This window comes from Thunnus thynnus, chromosome 15, assembly GCF_963924715.1.
Source record: "Thunnus thynnus chromosome 15, fThuThy2.1, whole genome shotgun sequence".
Classification (NCBI taxonomy): domain Eukaryota; kingdom Metazoa; phylum Chordata; class Actinopteri; order Scombriformes; family Scombridae; genus Thunnus; species Thunnus thynnus.
Window position 1 is genome coordinate 2,089,770 of NC_089531.1, and position 20,779 is coordinate 2,110,548.

The following is a 20,779-nucleotide window of genomic DNA, read 5'->3' on the forward strand; positions in this document are numbered from 1 at the left end:
TAAATATTTTTTATACTTATATTAAAGACTCGTGTTAACATCTTAACCGGCTGATAATTGTAGAAACGTTTTATTTCTCGTTAACCCTGCCTGTGATGACGAGGCGGAACTTTTGTACATTTACATTTTTTTTAACTTTAGCGTAAATTCGCCGCAATGGCGGAGTTAGCTGCAGCTGCGGTTGGAGCTGTCAGCGATGTAAACACAGCTGGAAACCCGACAGAAGTCGCCATGGCGTATTTACAGGATGAGGTGACTCTTGAGTATTTGTTTATGAAGTATCGTGAAAAAGTACAATATTTAATGTTCGCTGTTTGTGCGGTTTTTCTGCTGCTGTATCCTGTTAGCCTGTCAATCAGAGGGCTTTATCAATGAACTGTAGTTTGAGCAGACTGAGGTGTATTCAGCTTCATTTACAGCCAGATTAATATTGAATAGTTGTAGTGAATTAATATCTGTCCATAATGCACCAACTCTTGCCGATATGTGTATTTTTAATAGTGCAGTCATGCTATTTGTAGCCGCCGTAGCTGTTAGCATCCTGTCAAAACAAGCTTGATAATTTCCAGTTTCTGTGGCGTTAAAAGTGTAACGTCACCAGTGTTGACACCATTAACCTGGTCCGAAATTACGGTAATTAATCAATCAATCAAACAATCAACAAGTCCTTTGAAGCTGTCATCTTGTGATTGACATTTAACTCTGTTTTCTGATCAAAACAAAGCGAACAATCGATCAATTTAAAAATCATCAGAGTAATAAATCATAACAATAATTCAAGGGGAATAGAAAACTTTTCATATTTACTATGATCATAAATTATAATACAGTACCAGTCAAAAGTTTGGACACGCTTCCTCATTTTTATTTGTTTTTTTACTATTTTCTACCTTGTAGAACAAAACTTAAGACATCGAACCTGTAAAATAACATGTATGGAATCATGTGGTAAAACAAAAAAGTGTTAAACAAACCAAAATATGTTTCATAATTTATATTTGTCAGAGTAGACACTGTTTGCCTTGATGGCAGCTTTATAATATCTGAACCAGATTCATGATGGTTTCAGTGAACAGGTTTAACTTGTTAAAGGTGAACTGGTGGAATTTCTTGCCTTCTTAATGTGTTTGAGATTGTTGTTGTGAGTCAGTTGTGTTGTCAGATGTCACACTGTTGTTTATGTTTGTGTGTTTTTTTTGCCAGAAGACTGATGGAGAAATGGCGAACCTCAACCTGGGTGAACTGGACCTCACCACGGACGAGTTCATCCTGGATGAAGTGGACAGTAAGACAGCAGCATCCTTTACACTGTCATCAACAAACAAACAACAACACAAACACTCTGACATCATCAGTATTAATAAGTTTCATATTAATCAACTAGTTTGCTGCTTTTCTTTGTCATATATGATAATAAATGAAATATCTTTGTGTTTTGGACTGTTAGTCAGAATAATCAAGGACGCTCTGAGCTTTGAGATGTTGTCATCGACATTTTTCACACTTAAATATTTCACAGACTAAACAACTAATGAAGAAAATAATCTGCAGATTATTCAGTAATGAGAATAAATGTTTTTGAATCCAGATGTTTCAGTTCTTTCTTGTCTTTGTTGAAACAGTTAATTAATAAACTAGTGTATATGCAGCAGGAGGAAGGTTTTAGTTTTTAGTTGCTACATGTGTTTATTGAAAGAAACGTTTGCTGTGAGACAAAACAAGTTGAACATTTCCTTCAAAATGCAGAGTCGTAGTTTTCTAAAGGACGTTAGTTGAATATGAATATAATTAGTTTAGTTGTGGACTCTAGTTGTGTTTTTACATCCTGCATGGAGGAAACATACAGCTGTACACACAGCAGCTGTTGAACAGAGTTTCTGTTGATGTTTTTATTTGTTATGAACTTCTTCTTCTTCTTCTTCTTCTTCTTTCTTCAGTTCACATTCAGGCCAATCTGGAAGACGACCTGGTGAAGGAGGCGCTCAGAACGGTGAGAAAATAACCACAAGACCAACGAGGTCTGAGAGAGACAGAAACATGTTTTACCTTCTTGAATCATTTTGATCTTGAACAGAATAAGTGTAGTTAATGAATTACAGACTTATGTGTTCATTTAAATAAACTGAAGTCAAAACTGCACTAAAGGAAAAGAAGTTCCTGCTTCTCTTCTGTTGCTGCTGTTTGTCCTCCTCGTGTCGTCAGCTGCGGTTGTTTGCTTGAAGACGTGGCGTCTTCAGTACAGTGTGAGTGTTGTTAATGTGTCTCTGGTGTGTCTGCAGGGCGTCGACCTCCGTCAGTACTCCAAACAGGTGGAGACGGAGCTGCAGAGGATCGAACAGGCTTCCATCAAAGACTGTATCCTCTGACTGTTATTGATTTCATCTGTAAACTGTTATCTAGATTCATTGATTAGTTGTTTCATTTATAAAATGATGAAACATGTTGATCATTGTTTCCCAGAATCCAAGATGTTTTATTTACAATCCAAAGATTATTGATCTGCAGGTTTTAGTTTTAGATCTCTAGAAACCTGACCTCTGACCTGCAGATATATATATATATATATGTAAGGTTTCAAACTGCTACATTTAGAGTTATTTTTCTTTATTGTCGTCTAATGTAACTGCAGTATGAAGAGAATAAAAACACTCTGATAAAACCACTAAACTGAGACTTTTTCACCCACAAACACAATGTTTACAAAATGCTCCATATTTATCAGCTGATAGACAGTTAATTAAGAATATCTGAGTTTCCATATTGAGCTCAACTTGTGTCATAATGTGACGTTTTGAACAGATGTGATCGTGTGTTTGATGTGAGGAGGGTTTGATGTGAGGAAGGTTTATTGTCCTGACTGATCGTCTCTCAGACATCAAGGAGAGTCAGAACATCGCTCTGCTGCACAACCAGATCACCGCCTGCGACTCCATACTGGAGGTAAAAACCACACGCCTTCATCTCCATCCCATAATAATCCACAATCATCCTCATCAGCTTCTGAGTTTGAAACCCTGAAAACTTAAACTTCATTTACAGCTTTTAAACTGAAACTTTCTCTGCAGATTGATTCCAGAGTTTATTAGAAACTTGACTAACGATTATTATCATGATCAGTTCATCTGTTGATGATTTTCTCAATTAAACGATTAGTTGTTTGGTCTTTAAAAAGCTCAAGACGACGTCCTCAGATGTCTTTATTTATCCTCAACTCAAAGATGTTCAGTTTAATGTCACAGAGGATTAAAGAAAGCAGAAAATATTCACATTTAAGAAGCTGGAATCAGAGAAATTAAACGTTTTTTCTTCTTAAAAAATGATTCCAAATGATTCATTGACTATCAGAATAGTTGGAGATTCATTTTCTGTTAAACGTTTCAGCTCTGAACTCTCCTTCAGTCTTCAGAGCGTCTGGTTCTCTGTCGTTCCTCCGTCAGAGATCTTATAGTCGAACTGATCAGACTCTTTCCGTCCGTCTTGTGTTTCCTGTCAGCGGATGGAGGGGATGCTGAGCGGTTTCCAGAGCGACCTGTCGTCCATCAGCAGTGAGATCCAGACGCTGCAGCAGCAGTCGGTCAGCATGAACGTGAGGCTGAAGAACAGACAGGCGGTTCGCAGCCACCTAAGTCAGCTGGTGGACGAGCTGGTGGTTCCCGGAGCCATGATCTCGTAAGAGCAGCTGTTAAACATCTGTTTATTTCTCTTTCTCTTTGTTTATTTTGTTGAGGCTCAAGTAAACAAAAAATGGGTTTTTGTTACTGTAGATGTATCATCATAGTGGAGATATTAATAATTAAATATTTCAGCCTCGTTACAGAAAACATTTGTGAATAAAAACACAAAATATTTTCTGTTGCAGCTTCTGAAATACAAAAATCTTCTTAGTTTTTCACTTTTGATTCTTCTTTATAGAGAATAATAATCATTTTAATTAGATAGAAGTTGCATTGAGCTCTATTGATGGGTGGTTTAAACAATGAATAAATTACTTAATCTGTTGATTAATTAGTAAAATATATCTAATATATATATATATATATGTATAATAACAGCTGTTAATGGAATATTACATAACTCCTATTAATCTCCCAATATAAACATTTAATAAACGGTTTATAACACATTATAATGTCATTATAAGCAGATTTAAGGACATTTTGTGTTTATTAAAGTACAGTATTTATCAATAATTATAACATATTTTATATTATTACAGCTTCATTATCTGTTTAAACAGCAGCAACAGTTCTGGATGTCAACAAGAGGAATTATAGTAATAAACACTTATATCAGCTGACAGCTACATTATAATGATTTATAAAGCATTTTATTAAATGTTAATATAATGATTATAACATATACTCTAATCTATGCCCAGCTATTAACAATACAAGACATCTTATAATAAATAAATATATTTGTGCACATGAACACATTTCAATACATAAGATTAAAAAACAAAGTGAAAATAATTATTAATAAAGAGGTCTGGAGGTAAAAAAGTCAAAGGTTTGATGGTTTTAATGGTTTTAATGGTTTTAATGGTCAGACTGAACACGAGTCGACTGCAGGAAAGAAAGAAAATGACAGAATATTATTATTATTTAATTAAGTTGTAAATCATCTTTCCTGGATGAGTAACATCTATATTTAATGTAAAGATCAGTAAAAGACGTAGAAGCTACAGATCAGCACCGACACATCAAACCTTCATCCTGCTCATAATAAACAGGAAGTAATAACGTTCATCAGAGTTTAATGAACCGTAGTCGTGTGCGGAGGTTCGGTAGCGTGACGTTTGTCCCCCCGTGTGGTCGCAGCACCATCCTGGACAGTCCCGTCACCGAGCAGGAGTTCCTGGAGCAGCTTCACGAACTCAACAACAAGATCAACTTCGCCAAAGAGCTGAGCTTCAGAGAGACGCTGGCCTGCTCCGACATCCAGGACATCGTCGACCGCCTCAAGCTGAAGGTCAGTCGGTCCGCAGGGCGGGAAGATCTGATGTCCTACGCTCCAGACTGTCCCCTGAACGCATCATGTTCAGACAGTCAATTTATAACATGCTGCTAAGTTTTATCATCCCTCTACTGACGACCGTATTTCATCCTCCTGTGTTTTGTCTTTATTTGCTTTTTTATTCTTTTTCTGTAAGTTTATTTTTTGTTATTATAATTTTCTAATAATCTGGAGAATTTTCTTCTTCTTGACGTCTTGTTTCATCTCCGACTCTGTTTGAACTTCAGGCGGTGTCAAAGATCCGAGAGTTCATCCTTCAGAAGATTTACTCCTTCAGGAAGCCGATGACCAACTATCAGATCCCTCAGAACACTCTGCTGAAGTACAGGTGAGCTCACCTGCATGATGACATCATACAGGTGAGCTCACCTGTATGATGACATCATAGACTGTATATATTACATATATCAGCTCAACGTTTCTGCAGCTGTTACTGAACGTTTTACTTTATACAGAAAACAATAAAACGACCAAAATACAGGAAAATTATTATGAGTTTACACACAAGACACAGATCCAGAACAGGAAGTTTCTGTTTTTACATTAGTTGTTTTTTTTTAGAAAATGTAACAGATTGGATTAAAGGAGCTGCTGCATCAAAAGAAACAATAAAAGCTCATGAACTAGCCTGAGATAAAACAACTGAGTGAATCAGTCACACTGTTGAATATAAATTACAAGCAACAACACGTTAAACTTTACATTCTTACAAGCACACAAGTGATGAGAGGAACCTGCAGGTGTCTCCTGCTGCTGTCTGTCCTCCAATCAATAAGTTTAACATGAATGTTTACTGACAAACAATAAACGGAGACGCCACAAACAAGCATGTGTCCTCCTTCACGTCTCCAGCAGAGCAGCGTCATGACTGATAATAGAGTCTGTCTTCATTAATCGATTAATCGTTTGGTCAATAAAATGTTCGTTACTGTTTCTCAAAGATCAACATGACGTCCAGAGATTCAGTTTATTATCAAATATTCACATCTGAGAAGCTGCAACAAGAGAAATTTGGCATATTTATCCAAAAAAAGAAGTTTCTGTCGCTCAACTAATTGATTAATTGACTAATGGCTAATGTGCTAATGATAACAGAGATTACCTTTACATGTATTTAGTTATTATTAAATTCCCTTTGCAGTATCAATAACACATGAATATAAATAAATCATTGAAATCATTTGAACTTCCTGTCTGAAGCTTCTCTTGTCGTGTGGCCGCAGATTCTTCTATCAGTTCCTTTTAGCCAACGAGAGAACGGTGGCGAAGGAGATCCGAGACGAGTACGTGGACACGATGAGCAAGATTTACTACAGTTACTTCAAATCCTACAGCGGCCGGCTGCTCAAAGTTCAGGTGAGAAGATTCACCGTCGTCCTCTGATCGTCAGGTGATATCGATGATCACGTTCGTGTCTGGAGGGTTTCAGGCTTATAACACATCGGGCCTCACGCTTATATTTGTTCCTGCACAGAGAAATGAGAGGAAAATAAGAAAATCCTTTAATTAAAAAAACTCTCTAAACTGCCTGATGAAGGTTTCCTGTTCATGAGATATGATCATCATCATCATCATCATCATCATCAAAACCTCTAAAATGTTCCCAAAGAGTCAGAACACAAGTTCTGTTTTCAGAAATCAGAAGACAGAACAGATTTAGAAGAGACAAGAAATAAAGAGCAAATTATTTGATATGAAGTTAGAAGTTGATGGGAGGAGGTCATGTGACTGTCAGAGATATTACAGGAGAGAATATTACAGCTACAGTAGCCGATAAAAACCATAAAATCTAATAAATATTTTAAATAAATTGTCAGCCATGATGATGAAAATATAGTAAACAGAATATAGATTTTGCTACTTATATATCATATTTACACTCAGATTAGGATTTATAATTGTAAGAAGAGAGACAGATGATCTGTTCTGAACCGCTCAGGTACGAACAACATTTACAAGTACGAAGAAGGCGACAAATGTTCTGAAATCAATGGTTCCTGCATTTGAAGAAGAAATCTGTCGGTGCGACTGTTCCTGAACTAAACACTCTCATATCTTTAACTTTACTTATTTCTTGTAGTAAATAGACTCAGATTAGACTGCAAACAAAGAAACTTTCCGTTCAAACAAATGAAGAAGCGATCAGCTGATATGAAGTAGAATAAAAAGATGATTTGATATTTGAACTGAGAGACACTGGGAGGAGTTTACATAATAACATGAATGTGATATTTGTGTCGTCCGCAGTACGAAGAAGTCGCCGACAAAGACGACCTGATGGGAGTCGAAGACACAGCCAAGAAAGATATCCTTCAAACAAACTACCTTCATCACTTATCGTTCTGTTATTTTATTCTTTCAGCTTCAATCATGTCAAAACTTCAATCCAGCAACTCAGATCACATTTATCTACAGAATGAGAGCAGAGTTACCAATAATCAATCAATACATCATGACTTCATATGTATTTGACTTTATGATGAGAAAGGAAATAGTGAATCAATAACTGATCATAAACTCTGATAATCGTCAATATTTATCAGAGGGATTTATTCTAAAATGATGTTTGTATTAAATGAAGGTCAAAGGTCACATTACAGTCAGTTTAATATCTCCTCACTGGCCTGATGCTGGTAATCAATCACTATTGATCAGACCTGTCACACACTGTGTAAGTGTGATAATGGACTAAAAACGGTGATCAAACACACGAGAATAACTTCCAAAGGTCAAAGGTCAAAGGTGAACTCTGACCCCATGGAGAAGGCTTCAGACATGTGAATGTTTATAAAAAGGTCAGAAAACAGTGAAAAACTGCTCGTTATGATTCCCCACAGTCAAAGGTGAAGATTTTAAATGTCTTATTTTGTCCAACAATCCAAACTTTCCCTCCAAAATCTCTTTATTATAACAAACGACAAAGAAAAGCATTAAATCATCATGTGAGCAGCTGGAACCAGCAAACTTTCTGCTTTATTTACTTAAAAAAATGATCATTCATTTATTAAAACAGTTGATTTTCTGTTGATCAGTTTATTGTTGCAGCTAAAATGTGACTCTACCTTTTACTCAGGATGTCACAAGACAACAAGCAAAACAGTTGATGAGATAAAATAAGATCAAATCAGTCAGTGAGTCTGATGAAACTGGCATGAAAGACAAAAACAACAACAACACGACACCCAATGTATCCAGCAGTGACTCATAGCATCAAGTGTCAACGCCAGAAATAATAAGAACCAGCAGCAGCGTGCGAGTGTGTGAGGGTGTGAGTGTGCGTGTGCATGTGCGTGCATGCGTGTGAGAGTGTGCGTGTGAGTGTGTGAGAGTGTGCGTGTGAGTGTGCATGTGTGTGCGTCTCGAGCAGGAAAAGTGACAGAATATTTCATGCAAGAACAACACAGCTTCTCTCTGAGCAACAGAGAATCAAAGTAAATATCTCAGATAGACACAGCTCAGCAGGACATGTTGGTTCCTTCAGTGTGTTTTAATGCTCCTCTAGTTCAGACATGTATGAGACACACACACACACACTCACACACACACACACACACACTGAGGATGAGAACACTGTGTCAGATCACGATGTGTCTCCTCAGTGATTTATTCTCTCTGACTCATTGATTTAAAACAATGATCACCTTCTTTGTGAACGTACGTATTGACAGAAAGATCCTTTTGTTCTTTGAAGATCCTCTGCTGAAGTCCTGCAGATCTCCCAGCATGCAGTGGGAGCAGAGTTCCTTCAGCAGAACCACATTTTACACGCTGACTCTCATCCTTTATGTTCATATATTCGTATATCTATGACGGAGGTTTAATAGAATCTGTTAAGTGTTTTAAATTGCCTTTATTTGTTTGTTTGTTGTAAAAGTGGCTCCTTGACTCGCTGCTGCAGGTTTCTTCTCTAAACCGTCCCTGAAGAGCAGGAACACCATCTTCACTGTGGGCCAGAGGGGGGCGATACTGAGTCCTGCTGAGCTGGAGGGTCCCATCCTGGTTCCTCACACGGCTCAGAGAGGAGACAGCAGGGTGAGAACGTACAGACGAGAGACGCTCTGAAGCCTCTTATACAACATATCGTTTAGGTCGACAGTAGAGACACTGAACTGTGGTTATCTTTGTCGACTGTTTGCATAAAACATGAACAAACGGCTGACGTGCTGGTTGCTTGTTCTCTGTTTCAACGTTCCCAAACTGTCTAACGTGACCAGTTATAATCTTCTGTGTCTCTTGTCTGTCCTCCAGTATCCGTACGAGACGTTGTTCCGCAGTCAGCACTACGCTCTGCTGGACAACGGCTGCAGAGAGTTCCTCTTCCTGTCCGACTTCTTCATGGTGGCAGGAAACTCCGCCCTCGACCTCTTCAACAGCATCATGGGAAAAACTCTCAGCATGTTCCTGGTACGAATGAATGAAATTATTCAGGAAGATAGTTAATCAATAATGAAAATCATTAGTTGTGACTCTACTCTCCAGCTGGCTGTAAAGCAGTGAAAGTTCCTGCGGTGGAAACACACACTCAATTCTGATCAAATAAATAATATAAAATAAATAAATTTGATTGGCAGAAACTGTGCTTTGCTGTAAAACTGTTCATTAGCCTGAAACCTTCAGCAAAAACCAAAACAGCATCTTCAAAGATAGTTATGTATCAGTTAATTAAACTGGAAATTCAAGAGACATGATGAGAAGTTTGAGAAAATTATTTAAATCTGAAACCTTTAACCTGCTCTTCAGTTTCCTCAAACACTGCTGATGGTCTGATAAAGACTTCGGCCTTGTTCAGACTGCCAGCACAGATTTGGTTTTTCTCATATCCGGATTGATTTTAGAAGGTCTGGACTGCAAAAAAAAACATGATACACAAATCAGATCGAGGCCACATCGATCAAGGCTACTAGCTGCTACAAACAGCTACAAACAGCTACTAGCTGCTACTAGCTGCTACTAGCTGCTACTAGCTGCTACTAACAGCTACTAACAGCTACTAGCTGCCACTAACAGCTACAAACAGCTACTAACAGCTACAAACAGCTACTAGCTGCTACTAGCTGCTACTAACAGCTACTAGCTGCTACTAGCTGCTACTCACAGCTACTAACAGCTACTAGCTGCCACTAACAGCTACAAACAGCTACTAACAGCTACAAACAGCTACTAGCTGCTACTAGCTGCTACAAACAGCTACTAGCTGTTACTAGCTGCTACTAACAGCTACTGACAGCTACTAGCTGCTACTAACAGCTACTAATAGCTATTAACAGCTACTAAAAGCTACTTGCTGCTACTAACAGCTACTAACAGCTATTAACAGCTACTAACAGCTACTTGCTGCTACTAACAGCTACTAACTGCTACTGACAGCTACTAGCTGCTACTAACTGCTACTAACAGTTACTTACAGCTACTGACAGCTACTGACAGCTACTAACAGCTACTGACAGTTACTGACAGCTACTAACAGCTACTAACAGCTACTAACAGCTACTTACAGCTACTAACAGCTACTAACAGTTACTGACAGCTACTAACAGCTACTAACAGCTACTAACAGTTACTGACAGCTACTAACAGCTACTAACAGCTACTAACAGTTACTGACAGCTACTAACAGTTACTGACAGCTACTAACAGCTACTAACAGCTACTAACAGCTACTAGCTGCTACGAACTGCTACTAACAGCTACTAACAGTTACTTACCAGCTACTAACAGTTACTAACAGCTACTAACAGTTACTGACAGCTACTAACAGCTACTAACAGCTACTAACAGTTACTGACAGCTACTAACAGTTACTGACAGCTACTAACAGCTACTAACAGCTACTAACAGTTACTTACCAGCTACTAACAGTTACTAACAGCTACTAACAGTTACTGACAGCTACTTACAGCTACTAACAGCTACTAACAGTTACTGACAGCTACTAACAGCTACTAACAGCTACTAACAGCTACTAACAGTTACTGACAGCTACTAACAGTTACTGACAGCTACTAACAGCTACTAACAGCTACTAACAGTTACTTACCAGCTACTAACAGTTACTAACAGCTACTAACAGTTACTGACAGCTACTTACAGCTACTAACAGCTACTAACAGTTACTGACAGCTACTAACAGCTACTAACAGCTACTAACAGTTACTGACAGCTACTTACAGCTACTAACAGCTACTAACAGTTACTGACAGCTACTAACAGCTACTAACAGTTACTGACAGCTACTAACAGTTACTGACAGCTACTAACAGCTACTAACAGCTACTAACAGTTACTGACAGCTACTAACAGCTACTAACAGCTACTAACAGCTACTAACAGTTACTGACAGCTACTAACAGTTACTGACAGCTACTTACAGCTACTAACAGCTACTAACAGTTACTGACAGCTACTAACAGCTACTAACAGTTACTGACAGCTACTAACAGTTACTGACAGCTACTAACAGCTACTAACAGCTACTAACAGTTACTGACAGCTACTAACAGCTACTAACAGTTACTAACAGCTACTAACAGTTACTGACAGCTACTAACAGCTACTAACAGCTACTAACAGTTACTGACAGCTACTAACAGTTACTGACAGCTACTAACAGTTACTGACAGCTACTAACAGTTACTGACAGCTACTAACAGTTACTAACAGCTACTAACAGCTACTAACAGTTACTGACAGCTACTAACAGCTACTAACAGCTACTAACAGCTACTAACAGTTACTGACAGCTACTAACAGCTACTAACAGCTACTAACAGCTACTAACAGCTACTAACAGTTACTGACAGCTACTAACAGCTACTAACAGCTACTAACAGCTACTGACAGCTACTGACAGCTACTAACAGCTACTAACAGCTACTAACAGCTACTAACAGCTACTAACAGTTACTGACAGCTACTAACAGCTACTAACAGTTACTGACAGCTACTAACAGCTACTAACAGCTACTAACAGTTACTAACAGTTACTGACAGCTACTAACAGCTACTGACAGCTACTAACAGTTACTAACAGCTACTAACAGTTACTGACAGCTACTAACAGCTACTAACAGCTACTAACAGCTACTAACAGTTACTGACAGCTACTAACAGCTACTAACAGCTACTAACAGCTACTAACAGTTACTGACAGCTACTAACAGCTACTAACAGCTACTAACAGCTACTAGCTGCTACGAACTGCTACTAACAGCTACTAACAGTTACTTACCAGCTACTAACAGCTACTAACAGCTACTAACAGCTACTAGCTGCTACTAACAGCTACTAACAGCTACTAACAGACACTAACAGCTACTAACAGACACTAGCAGACACTAGCAGGTAACACAGAGAACTACAGTCTGTGGACAGACACTGAAACAAAGTGTCTGCTGGCACTTTGGAGGGATGATGGATCTCCATTTCTCATACTTCCGCGCTGGAAAGCTGCGTCACCAGCATGCATAGTTACTGACGCCTATGTCGTTACCACAGCAACCCACACAGATAGACTGGTCACACAAATCTGATCTGATCACTTGCAAATAACAGAGCAGACAGTTTGTCTTAAGAGTTGATCTCTCTGCAGTCTGAACTGTCTCACTGTAGCTGAACGACAGCAATTAAACTGACTCTAACCCTCGTATAGTGAAAAGTTTAACCACATGTTGTTCTGTGTCTCCTCTTGCAGAAGAGTATGTCCACCTACGTGTCTGACTGCTACGACAGCATCGCCGTCTTCCTGTGTATCCACATCATCCTCCGCTTCAGAGCCATCACCGCCAAGAGGAACATCCCGGCTCTCGACAAGTCAGTGAGCCTCTTTCACCCACAGCTCCGTTTATTTCACTTTCACTAAAACAAGTTCAGTTTGTTTTTGCGTCTCAGAGGTTTCAAAGTTCACTCTGACGTTATTCACAACAAGAGTCGTGCTGTAAATCCTGCAGTGATGATGCGAAACAGGAAACACGTTGTCAAAGTGTGTGAGACTGTTTTTAAAATCCAGTTTCTTCTTTTACTTAAGTCCTAACTTAAGCTTTGCATACAGTTTTTAAAGACATCTAGATGGAGATGATGATGAAGATGTTAATGAAGCTGTGTGTGTGTGTGTGTGTGTGTGTGTGTGTGTGTGTGTGTGTGTGTGTGTGTGTGTGTATCAGGTACTGGGAGGCAGTGTTGGAGCTGCTGTGGCCGAGGTTTGAACTGATTCTGGAGCTGAACATCCACAGCATCAGAAACACAGACCCTCAGAAACTGGGAGTGCTGGACACCAGACCTCACTACGTACGTCTACACACACACACACACACACACACACACACACACACACACACACACACACACTGCTTGTTCACTCAGACATCCTCACACACTGTCCGATGATTTCAGATCACACGTCGTTACGCAGAGTTCTCGTCAGCCATCGTCAGCATCAACCAGACGTTTCCCAACGAGAAAACCAACGCTCTGCTGGGACAGCTGCAGGTAACACACACACACACACACACACACACACACACACATATATTAATATTTACCTGCTCCCTTAGAGGTATCTCTCTCTCTGTGAGCTCTGAGTTCTGTGTTTTGATCAATGAGCCTCAGACAAGAACATCATCATCATCATCGACGCCCCTAAAATATCCAAATATGGCGATCTGTCCCGCTCCGAGTTTCATTCACAAAAATGTTCTCAAAGAGTGAAAAGAAGAATTAGAGGTTGTCAGAAACCAGCAGACACATTTATCAGTGTTTGTAGTAGAATTAGAGGAACTGAAACTAGTAGAAAACATGAATCTATCAGAGCAGCAGCAGCAGCACTGTGACACAAATAAAGAAGTTAAGACGCTTAAAAACATCTTTCTAAAGCAAAACTCTCCATGATTAATACGAGAGGCGTCATGTGACAGTCAGAGAGATATCAGAGGAGAGAATATTACAGCTACAGTAGCTGCAACACAACAACATGATGCTGACATGAACATCTGCACATCAGGAAACTGGCAGCAGTGATGATGATGATGATGATGATGATGATGAACAGAAGTTCAGGTTAAGACATTATGATTCTAAATCAAACAAGTGTTTCTGTTCTTGACTCGTACGACGGCTCTGAACTCGTAAATTTCGTTTGTACCTCAGAGAAAATTCTAAATATGAGAAAACTGATGAATCCCACAGACTGTAGTAAATCACCTGTAGGAGCCTCTGAAGAACAAATGAAGTGGTTCTTGCATGAGGCCCGATGCTCTACAGAGATTTTATACAGTTTTAAATGAATGTGTAAGACGTGTCCAAGCTGAAGTCGTCCCACATGATGTCACATGAAACTGTAATATTTAGGTTGAAGTGGAAAACTTTGTGCTGAAGATGGCGGCAGAGTTTCCCTCCAGGAGAGACCAGCTCATCTTCCTCATCAACAACTACGACATGATGCTCAGCGTCCTCATGGTGACTTTTAATTTATATTATGATGACGATAAAATATCCTAAATATGTTTAGTCAAACAACCTTTGACTCTGATGACCCTGTGTGACGGTTGCTTTGTCCTCGTTCGTCCAGGAGAGGGCAGCAGACGACAGCAAAGAGGTGGAAGGTTTCCAACAGCTGCTGCTGGCCAGGACGCAGGTAAACATCCTGTTTCTACCTGTTTACAACTGAAGTAAACACACACTCAAGAGATGGTGAAGCTGCCCCTTTAAAAAGTATAAATGAAAGATTTTATTCACATGTAACTAACCGTCATGTTTTGGCTCCTCTTCCTCCTTCAGGAGTTTATCGAGGAGATTCTTTCTCCTCCGTTCGGAGGGATGATCGCCTTCGTGAAGGAGGCCGAGGCTCTGCTGGAGAAAGGTCAGCTGGACCGCCTGAAGAATGAGGAAGGTGAGAGGATGATGATGTTTTAATTCACAATTTATTTTCTATATTAAGTGTAAAAAGATATCTTGCTTATTTAAGATTTTTAAGAACAGTTTTTGTGTTTTTTTTTTTTATTTTTATGTTTTGAAACATTGAAATTTTCAAATAACAACCAACAGTTTTATGAGATTATGAGATAATATCAAACATCGAGTAGTTTCTGGTTAATTATATGTCAGATATTTGGACAGATATAAATAATAAGGAAATGAAAGGGAAAAAAATCATTTGAGTTTGAGTTATGTTTTCATTATCTGTACATTTGTATCAAATTTAAAGGTATAATTCACACAAATCAGGACAATAATGTGATTGTTTGATTTATTTTGGGGTGTTTTGTTTAGTTTTTTCCCGTCAGAAAGAGATTATTCAGATAAACTATAAGATAATCTTCTTATGGAAACTCTGTTCTGACATGTTTTATAGAAGAATCCTTTCTGTAGATGTTTTCTGTGTATAAAAACAGGAACACAGTGAATCTGGAAGTAGTTGATTTATTTGTGTTTCATGTGGACAGATTCTTTATCTTTCATTGTTTAAATAACTCAGATCCTGATTGAACTTTCAGTCTCAGCTGGACGGTTTCACTTCATGGTTAAGTTTTGTTTTACTGAGTAACAAACACTTTTCATTCAGTTTTATTTTCTCACAGTCTGAAGCTGCAGAATTTCTGCTTCTCACATCCTTTTTCTCCCCACAATCACTCAACCAGCCCGTTTCCTCCCTCAGTTACTGCCTCATGTCTGCTGCTTTAACTCTGTACACAGCAGTGCAAGTACATTTACTCGAGTACTGTGCTTAAGTACAGTTTTGAGGTACTTGTACTTTACTTGAGTATTTGTGTTGTCAGAGTACCTTTAAATTACTGCAGAGTAAGAGCGTGAGCGTACGGGATGCAGGGGACTAATATAGCCAAATATATTAAAGTTTTTCTCCAAAACTCTGGAGCCAAGCAGAAATACATATGTGGAAGAAGGGAGAGTGATGCTCAAGCTTATATTTATGCAATAAATGCAACTTATGAACTCATCCTCTCTTTGTGATCTGACCTCACGAACATGCCGTCTGGCTCGTCTTGTCTTTTCAGGGTTTTTTCAGTGCGTACCACCAGACCTGCAAAGAAATTCTAGGGGAAACACTGCAGTGGTTTCCAACCTTTTTGGCTTTTGACGTCTTACAAAAAGCAGTGTGTAGTCGGGGTCACATTTCACATGTCTATGAGTTGTTAACAGCTCCACCAAATAGTGATTTTTCCCTCTAAACTTCTCACATGCTTTCATTTCAATAAATGTTCAAATGATCCAATATTTCAGCAAAAATCAAAGATTAGAGAAAAAGTCCAAAAACTGAAAACAGATTTGTGTATCAGAACTTTGTTTTTTCTTCTTTCCTCTCCCATTAATCATCTCACCACCCCTCAGATTTATCTGCTGACCCTTTGGAGGGGCCCGACCCCTAGGTTGGGAACCACTGGACTAAACTAGCTAACTGTATATAAAGTAGTGTAAACTAGCTCCACCTCCAGCAGCTACAACAGTAACATGCTGCTCTAACACTGATGCTTCACTATTAATAATCTAATGATGTCATATATAATAATATATCAGTCAGAGGGACCAAACCACTACTTTTACTGCAATACTTTAACTACATCAAGCTCATAATACTTATGTACTTTTACTGCAATACTTTAACTACATCAAGCTCATAATACTTATGTACTTTAACTGCAATACTTTAACTACATCAAGCTCATAATACTTATGTACTTTTACTGTAGGAGGATTTTTCATGCAGGACTTTAATGGAGTATTTTTTTTACGCTGATGTATCAGTAAAGGATCTGAGTACTTTTCCACTGACTCTGCAGTCTCACCTACATGTGAAACTACACAGGAAACAGCCCCAAAGTCTGTTGTGACGGAGTGAAAACATCCTCAGACGTCATCATACAGTGTTCATAAAAAAAAAAAATTAAATATTTATTGAACTTGAACTCTCTGCTGCAGCTCGGATCACTCAGCTGGTTCGGGGGTTTTCCAGCACATGGAAACAGTCTGTGGAGTCGATGAGTCAGGACGTCATGAGGTCCTTCACCAACTTCAAGAACGGGACCAGCATCATACAGGTGAGACAGTCACATGAATGTGTCTCCTAATAACAAAAAACCCTTGTCAGACCAGGAATATTTAACACAGCTGCCTTAAACACCGTTTGTGTTTGTGTCAAAGAGATTAAAGCACAGATGAGATTTACACAAACCACAACAGAGGTTGTAGAGGATCCAAATTTATTCTAAAGACATTTTGAAGGACGAGTTCACAATATTTCCAAGTGTGTCTTAAACCAACAGTCAGGAGCTCAAATGAACATTAAAGCTGTTTTTCTTGCTGTAATCATTCCTCCTGTTCATACTGACCATTAGAAGATCCCTTCATAATGACCTTACAATGGAAGTGATGGAGGACAAAATCCACAGTCCTCCTTCTGTGCAAAAAAAATGTATTTAAAAGTTTATCTGAAGCTAATATGAAGCTTCAGCGTCCAAATGAGTCAAATCAAGTAGATATCTTTCAACGTTACAGTCTTTTTAGTGCCAAAGTCCCTCTTTTTGTTACTATACTTCCACCTGCAGCTCAACAGGGAAACACTGTCCGAGGAAACACAAAGAGGGAATTTGATGCTAAAAAGACTGTAAATGTGTCAGATATCCACTTGATATGACTAACTCAGACTGCTGAAGCTGAATAGAAGCTTCACACAGACTTTTAAATGACTGTGTGGACACACTGTGGATTTTGTCCTCCATCACTTCCATTGAAAGCACATTTGAAGGATCTTTTAATATCCAGTATGAACAGGAGGAATGATTACAGCGAGGAAAACCTCTTTCACTGTTCATATGGACACCTGACTGCTGGTTTAAGACACATTTACAAATCTACACAAAAGAAAGAAAAAGTACCTGCACGCTGCTAAAATGTTCCCAGATCTTCTTTAATTCCACGTGGACGTGATGTTTCCACCACTTCTTCAGGTAAACTTGAGGATCTGATGACGCTTGTGTTTATACTGAAGTTAAAAGTCGGACAGCGCTCTGCTCTCATCTCGGACTCGTCTCCAAGGTGCCGCATTTTGTCTGCGAGAAAACCAAACATGTTTTTAAAGCGTTGCAGCTTCTGAAGAAGTGAAGATTCGTCTCTGAACTGCTCCAACTGAAGTCAGGAAGAAGTTGCATCTTCTGCACACGGCTTCGTTTCATCTCAAATAATCAAAATATCGTTTTAAAATGTCTTTCTTCATGAATCAAAACCTGAATTTAGAAGCTTATGTGTTGATTTAAGGGCTTTCATAAATAATTCTGTGTTTTGAAGAAGTGAGTGTTGAAACAAGAAGTCGTGCATGTAACTTCCTCTTCCTGCTGCAGGGCGCTCTGACCCAGCTGATCCAGTACTACCACGGCTTCCACAAGATCCTGAACCAGCCGACGTTCCGCAGCCTGGCCGTCCGCTCCGAGCTCATCAACCTGCACCACCTCATGGTGGAGGTCAAGAAGCATAAACCCAACTTCTAACAGGACGACGACGTCTGCGGGGGAAAACAAACCAGACGGGCTGTTATTTGAAACGTGAGCATGACGCTGGAAAACCAAATCCAGTTTTCTCCTCCTCCGCTCTCACCTGAAGGACATGTTTGGATGTTTTTGAAAGCGTTAAAACACTTTTGTCTCGATCAGTGAGGACAAACCAGCTGATGAACCAACCAACCTATGAACCAAGAGTGTTTCTTGTTTTTCATTAAATGTCACTCTGCATTAAAACACGACCTAACCTCTAAAGTACTGAAATATGGAAAACAATTAGATGACCCTCCTTATTTGAGCTGCACAACCAGTGCTTGCCTGTCAAAATATTTAATTTAACCTCATTTTAAAGTTAAAATCCTTTAGATTTCAGCCCTGGTTGGTGTGGTTACTGTGGCAACAGCAGGCGTGTTTGTTTACAGGTGTGAACAGGATGCATTCAGGCACAGTATTGAGTGTCGGTCACCTGCATTACGGCAGCATTCAGAGCCAAACACACCATCACTGTAGTTATGCATGTAAGAATACATTTTTGGTTGCCTAAAGTCGGTCAGTCAAACACAAGACGGACTGAAAAAGTGGCTGAAACACTTTCCTGTATGAACCTGCTGCGTTCTGCTCAAAGAACAACTGGAGTCTCTGGTTTACGAAGCAGCCAAACAGACTCTTGTTTTAATAAAAGAATTCGGTAAATTATCAACCTTTTTCCATCATGTCATGAGCAACTGAGATCTGATTTCATGCTGCACGCAATGTGAACAGTTTCTCACACAACAGCAGAACATGAACAGTCATCTCATTACTACCTGACATATTTAACACTGATGTGCTGTCAAAAAAAATGACCTAAATGGAACCGTCACACATATATTGTGTTTCCTGTGGCTTCTTCATATTAAAAACCAGCCCATGTTGCACCTGGTATGAAGCAGCAGTGGTAGGAAATGTTGCCGTTAGCAGTAACTTAATCCGGCTCTGAAGTATCAGCAGGAGAGTGAACAGCGAGGTTGACGAGTGAGACCAGATGACGATACGAACAGTAAAAACTACTACGTGTAGAGTTGTTACTGATGTAAACACACAAACCAATTATACATAGTAAAAACTGAAGGATTGTAACTTTTAAAAAGAAATTTGAAAACAAATCAAAATACTGGTGAAATTTGACTATTTATTCACGTTTAGTTTAGTAAAGCAGCAACAAAAAAACTTCCTTCATGGATTTAAGACTTTGATCATGAAACTGTTTTTATTTTGTCTTTGTTGTCTGATTGAATCCAGATGAATAAATCGATTGATTTGTCACTGCACTAGTGAGAGAGAGAAGCTCTCACAAACACATTACTTGAAAAACTGTAATTTTTTTTTTTTTGTTGTTCATCTGAGAAGCAGCTTCAATGAACCTCAGCAGGTTAAACTGACCAGTAAGATATAAGTCTGGTGTTATTCTGTGTTTTTATTTTATTTTCAGCAAATCCCACAAAAAGACCAAAAACATTTATCCGTCTGTCAGCTCCGAGCCCATCGGCTCCTCTTGAAGACGTAGATCTAAACCCTCACATGTATAGTTTAACTGTTAAAAATGCTCAGTAATTCCCCCAAAACAGCTGATCACTGCAGCTTTTAACAAACTAAACTGTGGGATTTGTTGACGAGAAGAAAACTACAAAATATCAGCAGACTCATCCTTTAAAGATCCGACTCCGTCAGGTCGTTATAAAAGTTGCCGTTGGCGCTTCAACACACTGACGGGGTGAATCTTGGAAGTTGCTTTGTGCCTTTGCTCATTTTCTGGCTGTACAGAGTTCATCGTGTTGTGTTTGTGTGAATCTGTGTGTAAAGTCATTCCAGTCTGTGGAGTTTAACAATGAATCATGGAAATACGATCAGTGTTGTATCTTTATTTCTTTTATCATTCATCTTTATTGGATTGTTCTGAATTGTTTTATCTGAGATACAGAAGGAAGAAAAGATTATAAACATAATTTAATTTACATATAGACAATTATGTAAGAATGTATTTGAATATTAATTTGACATAACAAAACACAACAAGATTCTTTTTAAAGTGACAAAGTTTTTGTTCCAACTACAAAACAACTTTACAGAACATTTAACTATAACAAGACACCTTTAAAACAACCAAATTCACTTTATCGTTCAAAATATGACAATATTTGTGTGCTCATTTGAATATTTTGACATTTTTTCCTTAAACGCAGGAAAGAGTTTAAAATACCTTGAATGACCCCGAATCACTG

General features: G+C 38.7%; 1 protein-coding gene and 2 long non-coding RNA genes across 7 annotated transcripts; 1 reads left to right on the forward strand and 2 right to left on the reverse strand.

The window, feature by feature from the left end:
• The first annotated feature begins 45 nt into the window (after positions 1-45).
• On the forward strand, positions 46-20,404 carry vps52 (VPS52 subunit of GARP complex). 2 transcript variants are annotated; one of them, XM_067612898.1, is made up of 20 exons: positions 46-252; positions 1,204-1,285; positions 1,938-1,990; positions 2,280-2,355; positions 2,873-2,940; positions 3,494-3,669; positions 4,821-4,971; positions 5,244-5,344; positions 6,240-6,372; positions 7,264-7,319; positions 8,913-9,048; positions 9,265-9,420; positions 12,707-12,825; positions 13,176-13,299; positions 13,405-13,500; positions 14,359-14,466; positions 14,579-14,644; positions 14,788-14,899; positions 16,945-17,063; positions 18,363-20,404. In XM_067612898.1, exons 1-20 carry the CDS (start codon positions 157-159, stop codon positions 18,507-18,509), a joined length of 2,175 nt encoding a protein of 724 aa, XP_067468999.1. In that variant the 5' UTR covers positions 46-156; the 3' UTR covers positions 18,510-20,404. The 2 variants fall into 2 exon arrangements, with proteins under 2 accessions (XP_067468999.1, XP_067469000.1); XM_067612899.1 differs by having other exon boundaries at positions 1,207-1,285.
• On the reverse strand, positions 6,120-18,366 carry LOC137198959 (uncharacterized). Of its 3 annotated transcripts, XR_010931707.1 has the most exons (5): positions 17,901-18,366; positions 16,927-17,089; positions 14,757-14,883; positions 14,528-14,673; positions 6,120-6,482 (listed from the first exon to the last, which is right to left on the reverse strand). It is a non-coding gene; the product is annotated as an uncharacterized lncRNA (long non-coding RNA). The 3 variants fall into 3 exon arrangements; XR_010931706.1 differs by lacking the exon at positions 14,528-14,673; XR_010931708.1 differs by lacking the exons at positions 14,528-14,673; positions 16,927-17,089.
• Positions 8,847-10,508, reverse strand: LOC137198958 (uncharacterized). Of its 2 annotated transcripts, none has more exons than XR_010931705.1 (3): positions 10,432-10,508; positions 9,739-9,861; positions 8,847-9,417 (listed from the first exon to the last, which is right to left on the reverse strand). It is a non-coding gene; the product is annotated as an uncharacterized lncRNA (long non-coding RNA). The 2 variants fall into 2 exon arrangements; XR_010931704.1 differs by lacking the exon at positions 10,432-10,508 and adding an exon at positions 10,232-10,314.
• Positions 20,405-20,779: the final 375 nt, after the last annotated feature.